Source organism: Montipora foliosa, chromosome 11 (genome assembly GCF_036669935.1).
Source record: "Montipora foliosa isolate CH-2021 chromosome 11, ASM3666993v2, whole genome shotgun sequence".
NCBI lineage: Eukaryota > Metazoa > Cnidaria > Anthozoa > Scleractinia > Acroporidae > Montipora > Montipora foliosa.
Window position 1 is genome coordinate 33,025,009 of NC_090879.1, and position 7,500 is coordinate 33,032,508.

At 39.9% G+C, this 7,500-nt stretch overlaps 1 protein-coding gene across 1 annotated transcript in view; it reads left to right on the forward strand.

Annotated features, from left to right (window-relative positions):
* LOC137974733 (protein CASP-like) overlaps positions 1-7,500 on the forward strand; it is a 42,852-nt gene that overhangs the window by 26,302 nt on the left and 9,050 nt on the right. The window contains exons 14-21 of the mRNA XM_068821685.1: positions 664-738; positions 1,772-1,825; positions 3,289-3,341; positions 3,623-3,680; positions 4,146-4,194; positions 5,089-5,139; positions 6,179-6,315; positions 6,853-6,925. Coding sequence (XP_068677786.1) covers positions 664-738; positions 1,772-1,825; positions 3,289-3,341; positions 3,623-3,680; positions 4,146-4,194; positions 5,089-5,139; positions 6,179-6,315; positions 6,853-6,925 — 550 coding nt within the window. The remainder of the gene's footprint in view (positions 1-663; positions 739-1,771; positions 1,826-3,288; positions 3,342-3,622; positions 3,681-4,145; positions 4,195-5,088; positions 5,140-6,178; positions 6,316-6,852; positions 6,926-7,500) is intronic.

Consider the following 7,500-nt stretch of genomic DNA (forward strand, 5'->3'; position numbering starts at 1 on the left):
GGTACGACAAGCAAATTTCAAAAGAATTTTTGTTTCAAAATGAGGGCAGTAGGTATAATATACATAAGTACAAAAGAATGTGGTCGCCATTTATGAAAGTGGTCTATAGATGCGAAATATTATGTTTGTCAGGGGCACCCAACGTCAATTTTCGGAAAATATCTGTTCGGATGACGATTTGAGATCTAGAATTTTCGGAACATTTGTTTTAAAATTTCTTGCTTGCCTGCCTCTCCTAGGATTTTCGAACGTCTGAAAAATGGTATAATTGCCCATTTTTAACGGACTTCTACCCTAAAAAGGTCACCTAGAATCTTCGGGAGCCTTTTTTCTGGCTAAAAGTTTCGAAAAGGTAAGTTTTGATCCCTATAATTTTCGGGTCACTAGACTTTCAGCTAGGAAATCCGAACAGATGAAAAATTTCTAGGGGATGAAAATATGCCTATGTCTACCGCTTAAATACTAAAATACGTTTAACAATGCTGTTTAAGTGGTTTTGAACTATATTCTCGTTGGGTGCCCCTCGTTTGTCTATAGAATGGAATTACAGTACTCCAAAATTTGCATCTGTCAAAGTACCATGATGTGAAGTGTTGCACATAAATCGACTTTGCCTTGACCTTTTATTTTAATGTCATAATTGTAGTAATTTTTTCTTTATAGATTTCTCAGTTAGTAAGTGATGTACAGCATTTGCAAGTCACACAAAGTAAAGGGAAGGAATCGGCAGCGAGTGAGGTACAGTACAAATGTTGTTAGGGATAATGCCAAGATTCCATTGCAAGCTAATTCCAGCAGCTAGAGGGAATCTTTCGTACCTGAAATTTGTCCATATACAAGAGACCACACATCATACGCTTTCTGAAACATGTCACCTTTATCTTCCGAAATTTCAGAAATCGAGCTTTTAATTAAGAAGATCTAAAAAGGAGGCCAACGATTTGAGCATTTCCTTTGTATACAGCAAAAGAAGGAAAGCATACAATAGTGCGGTTTTCAATTGAGTGTCAAAAGTAATTAGTGAATTACTTTGCTTTTGCATTACTTCACTCAGTGATTGGTTCAAAGTTCTCGCGCCACTTTTTCAACCAATCAGAAGTAAAACCAAAAGCAATCGTGGCTCGCGCGTGCACATTTTCCCGCGCTTTGTTTCGGCTACGTATAATTACTTCGAGTTTTGATTGCTTTACTGGATTGTCTCCTTCCTTTTTGATTGGCCAAAGTAATTACTTTGGTTTTGGTTTTACGACACTCGATTGAAACTCGCTCTATAATCCCTCGTTAGACCAAATGCAATTTTTAGATGGCATGTGTTTTGACAGTTTACTGTCCAAGATAACTGTCCAGGTCCACGTTAACACCTTGGACTCCCAGGATTGATCAGTATGTTAATTCACCTCTCAATTTCAATACACTGTCAGGTAGACAAGTATTGAGAATGAAGATTATTATCAGCTTAATGGTATGATCCTGATATAACACCAAATTCTCATTACCAACCAAGGAAGAAATCTATAGACGTAGTTAGGAGAATGAACTTTTACATTATGGGAGTCAAAGGGTTAAACTGGTTTAGGTGTTTCCAAGGAACGTGGTATTTATGTAGCGTAACAAGGCGGCTTGTACAGTTTGACTGGTTCTCGTAACCAGCTGATTGCTTCTCATAACTCCTAAGGCACAGTCTCTCTGTTTGGTCTTGTTGACTTTGTGTTGGCTTTTAAATTTCAGATTTTTTTGTACAGATGTCTGTTTAAACAAACTTTTTTTTTAGATAAGCAGATTAGAAGATCTACTTGCAAGTAAAACAACTGCACTTCGGGAATTGGTATAGACATGCTCTCTTTTGTTCTTTTAGTTGTAGAAACAATTATAAAGAAGCAAGTAAGCGGGATTATTACTAAATTTGTTGTTTAATATGGCATGTTGGAGATGGTTCGGGTATCCTTGTTGTTCAAATTGTTACAATAACTTAAAACTGTCACAATAAAGTATCACATCCTTATTTACCCTTGGATTGTGGGGTAGCTTGTTGCAGCTGTATCTCAGAGGATTGTCGGTGAAGTCGCCCCACATCTGAGTAGATGTTCTTTACCCAGATAGCTTGTTCCAGGCTCCCAGATAGTCGGGAAAGCGGAAAAAACTGCTCTTCTCATTTAAACCACTCGAGCACATTTGGATAAAAACTTGAATTAAGCATGGTAACCAATTATTTTACTTCAGGAATCAGTAAAGATGATCATTCATAATGTAGTTAATATTTGGTTTCAGATAAATGAACAAGTTTCTCTTAAATATAAAAATATATCTACTCATGCAGATGTGGAGCGACTTCACTGTAATTGGATGGAGCTACTTCACCGGCCTCCTCTCAGAGCATTCATCTTCCCAACCCAACCGTGACATATAAAAGAGGACAGACCACAACACTGAGAACTTCATGCCTGCTCTTTGCGAATAGTGTGTGTTAGTTCTTAATCGGACCCACAGGGTTATGAACATTGAAGGGTTTGAGACAGGGCCAATGGTTTGTCGTCCTTATCTCAGAAGGGCGGATAGTTTACCATTTCCAGATGTGATTAAGGAGGCAGTACTTTCTCCTCTGTTATTTAAAGACCCTGCAGTGTAAGGTTGAACCCACGATCCACGGCAGTTGGATGTAAAATCAACTTTGTCGGGCGGTCGGCTGTCAAAACCTTAAGACTAGGGAGCTTTAGCCAGGATGAAAACGAGGGCTACGTGAACGTTATCTGAAAAATGTTATTTCCCGTTGTTGAAATAATTTTGCTATTATTCCAAGTCTTTCGGCATGGAAAGTGTTTATGAACATTCCAAAAATAAAATTGATTTGAACGGTGCGGATGTTTGGAGTAAACACTGAAACTTTGTAGTCAGGTGCTTGCGTCCTTCACGTAACCTCAAATTTGCATGATCATTTCACGTCGTAGTCAGGACGAGAACGGCAAAGAAGTGTATCAAAATGTGAAACGCACTTGCGAGGCTTGCAGAGCCGTCGTTTTTGCTCATTAAACCCATTGTTTTGTGGCGTTCTCCTAGCCGTCCTCGGCTTCATTGAAGTACGACTGCGAGAAATAGTTTTGTATTCTGAGCCTGCGTACATCAAAAAACGTGCGAGGTGGTCACCAGTCAGTCTCCCCCCTTTGCGCGCATCTCTCGCTCTGTGGTCGCTCACAATCACCTCTGTTAATGCTGTGGGGAAAGGCAAGTAAGTTACCTCCGAAGTTTCATCAAAACGTCCTCGCATGTGACCAAAATGCTTATATATTTCAGGAGTGTAAACTGGAAGCACAACATAACTACGAGGAAATCAAAAGAGAGCTAAGGTATTTTATCATTCCGTTGAGTGCTCTTGCATTGTTGCCAAATACTTGAAGCAATAATTTTAAGGGATTTTTTTCATCAACCTCATGGAATCCAAAATCAGGAGTGTTTTAAAGAAAATTACTTATCTCTTCAGAACTAAATTGGCGTATAGACTTAAGGCATCAAGGTTTCTGTACGCTCTACGGGAGCAGGACATTGGGAATTGTCGACTCAGTGACATGGTGATTCTAATCACTAGTTAAATTTGATCTCCCTTTTTGTCATATTTCACATTTTGCAGCATCTTAAAGGCTGTTGAGTTCTCCACAAGTGGATCAGAAGGAGACAGAGAGAAAAAGGTATGTCTTAAGTCTTCCCTCCCAGCAGTTGGACAGGATCTTGCCTGTAGCAAGCTGCATGTCTTAATTGAAAGGAAAGACCTTCAGCTTACTAACGCAAACGGATAGGCAAGGTCGTTATCTGGCAATTTGGATGCAGACATATAACTTTCTGCAACATGCATGGAAGTTTTTTTTTCTTTCCTTCTTTTTCCTTCCTAACCCCGAGAAAGCTTCTTCGAGGGAAAAAAGTGATAACCAAAGCAAACCTTTTCTGAAACCTGAAAGAATTGTCTTGACCAATTCCCACAAGTAAAAAGCCCACTCTTGGAGAAAACACGATTTTTTTTAAGCAAGCTTAAACAATTATATTCAGTCAATATTGATACAATAGTCTCATTTCCAAAGTGGATGTACAAAGAATTATCATTTCATTGTTGTTTCTACGATAGCATTTTGAATGTGGTTCGTTCTTAATTTGTTCAGGAATCAAGTCCCAAATCTTTGGAGATGCTTCTTCTGGACAAGAATAAAAGTACGTCAGTATTGTGTCTATTATAAGTGATACGATTAATGTTTCTATCGATCTTTCTATGATTTATCGTCAGTCAAAGGTCAAGAGAATGGAATTGAGAAGGCCTTAAATAAGGTTTATTATCGTAACAATACTCTACCCACTCTTCCCTTCCGTTCCCTTCAATAGTACAAATTCCCGTTGCTCTTAATATCTTCCAGAATAGTTTTCTTTATTGTTCTTATTGTAATTTCAATAATTTTATAAAATTGTACCGTATAAATTTTATGTTCGCTCTTTTCTGTTCAACTCGTCAAAAATCGAAAGTTTGTAATTTGTAAAGTTAACACTTAACGACCAAAGTTTTAAGCCTTGATTTCAAAAAGACACTTGTTTCTTTAAACTGGAATTTTCCAATTTAATGGTCCGCCATTACTAATTTTAAGATCTTGAGAGAGCTGGATGGAGGATAAAATGACGTCAAAGTCTCACTAGTTTAAGAACGCAATGCATGTGTACGCCGCAGAATTAATATGCAGAACGGGAGTTTTGGGCTTTCACACTTTTAAACTCGCGTTTTGCATATGTAATAAGCTGCATTCACACGCTGAAATTTTAGGCTAGTGAGCCTTTGACGTCACTTTTCCCTGGATCCAACCCTCTGAGGTCCAACCGGTCAGTTTTGAACGTGAGTAATGGTGGACCGTGAAATCCAAAACTTACTCTCAAAGTAAACGGCCTTTGGATAAAAATCGAAGCTCAAAATTTTGCCAGTCAGGTGTTAAGGAAACACACTTTCAAAATTGAAGAGATGTCACAGGGGCACTTTAAGTCTTTTTGAGCAGAGAACAGTTTTGGAAGAAGAGAGCAGTTAGTCTCGGCCATTACAAGAATGTTCCTTTTTCTTCTTGTCAGGGCTTCAATCAGAAAACACAAGCTTAAAAGTGGAGAACGTGGACTTAACAGGTACACTTCAAGCGTGCAGCTAAATTGAATAAGTGGAATCTCCCTTTGAAGCGATTTATCAGCTGAACAAAAACACAACGTACACATGGTTTCACCTGACGTCACAGCAGCCATGTTGGTGCACAGAACAATAGAGAAAATAGTCTTTGGGAATTTGAGTCTATTATTATGCAAAACATGAGCCATAATTTGCTATTGTTTTGTGCACCAACATGGCCGTCTCATCACGTGATTGAAAACCATCAATTTTCCCACAAGATGTCTTTTCTCTTTCGAGTGGATCTTGATGTGAGTGTAAAGTTCAATTCTCGACGAGTATACAGTAACAGTACAGTGACAACTTTCGCTGCATGCAAACATTTGCGGCGCTGAAATTACAACTCGAAGCGGTTAGTCTGCACGTTCTTTTCCTTTTCCGGAATGGCTTTCGTTCTCTGTTATTTGAAAGCTTTTTATAGTTGTTGTGATCCAGTGCCTCCACTGCTCGCGATTTAGTTCGAATTCCCACCAGTTTTGAAAGGTTATTATTACAGTACATAAGCTTGACCTTGACGTAGTAACAAAATTAGCATCAGAAAAAACCTTTGTGTATGAATGCCATGGTTGGGGTAATGTCCAAGTGAAAGGGGTCATCGCAGTTATATAAGCAACTTAAGTATGTGCCAGTGAGCCCGGGAAAATCCAGGCTTGGAGTGACTCAAACGCATGACCGTGCGATTGTGTTGCACTTGCAATTGGTAAGTTGTAATTAGAAGCCGGAAATAATTCCATATTCAGTGAACGGGATTCCAACCTACGATCATGCGATTACAATGCACTTGCTCTACCAACTGAGCTGTCGAGCCAACTGGGAGCTGGTCAGTTGTAGTTAGAAGCCTGAAATAAATCCATGCGCAGTGAACGGGACCACGACTATGCGACTACATTGACTGCACTTGCTCTACCAACTGAGCTATCCAGCCAATTGGGAGCTGGTCACTTGTACGTTCGTATTCCATCTTGTAATGTGCAAATGTTTATCTCCTTAATTGCTGCATAGGTCGCTACACAGAGCTGCATTCCAAGTACAACGAGGCAGTAAACACCGTGAAAGAACAAAAGGAGCTTATTGGTGAACTAGAAACAGATCTTCTGAGTGTTAACGCTTTACCCTCGACATTCCGTGGACAGGGAGAGGTCAGTTAGCTGGCAACTGAAGTTAATCCTTTGCAATTGTTGTTGTTGTTGCCACTTCTCCTGTTGTATTACAAGAATGTTCTTTCAAACGTTGCTTTGCCGTCAAAAATTGCACAAATTGTTCTCTCCTTGTTTTAGATGTCTGTATATTTAATGGAAATGAGCGGAGGGCTAATACGTATCGTGGCGTGGTTCGAAGTTTAATTGTCATCATTCTTTTGGACTTGTTTTGAGAAGTTTCACTCTGGAAATTGCTCTTGAACATTAGTTATTACGCTAGGGAAAGCATTTTGGAAGTCCATTCGGTCCGTAAACTTTAAAAGGGCGAGTCGTTTCATAAGCGACCCGAAAAATGCATCTTCTCACGGGGTGTTTTCTTAATAGAGAGGAGTGGCGAATGCGTCTTAGAATATTTACCCCCCCCCTCTTTTCCCTTTTTTCTCGACAGTTATGCAAACCCTCGACTTCATCTCGGGTCCTCTTTACACCTTTTTCCAAAATGGTCGCCATTTAGATATTCTTTTGTATTTACCACAGGGCGAAGCTGGTCCTCCATCAGAGAAGGAGCTTGTATCAAACGCCGTCCAGCAAGCAGTTTCTCCGGGGACAGGTAAATGACAATAATGACCCACGTGCCTAGTGTGGAGTATTTCTGGCCACCACTCGATGTCGTCAACGTTATCGTTAAATACCTTTATTTTTGGTTTACATTTGACGTTGTGTGTGCTATAAGTTATAGAGGCTCTGTCTGGGTAAATTCCAACTAGCGACATGGTCTAAAAGGTAGCGACAGCACTTAAAGTAGTATCGTGACAAGCGACATCCTTTCTTAAAATTTCCGTTAGCATCGGTCACAGCAACGTGAAACGTTGACAAACCACCGACACGATACCTTTTAAAATTAAGACAAGCGACACGGGACCCCCCCCCCCCCCCCCCCCTTCCTCGTGGCGGGGCCCCTGATAGGGCCTCTTTACACTTTATACTTCTTGAACCTTATTTTAGGTGCGTGTTTGGTTGTTTTGGTCTTGCCACGATTAGCCTCGCAGCTATTTGTAGCACAGGCGGTGTCAATGTCAATATAGTTTCGAATAATGATCAAAGATCTAAGAAATAACATAACTGATTCCTAAAATAAAACAGCGCTCAGCTTGTCTGCGTAATTCGTCTGGGACGAAGTTGAGC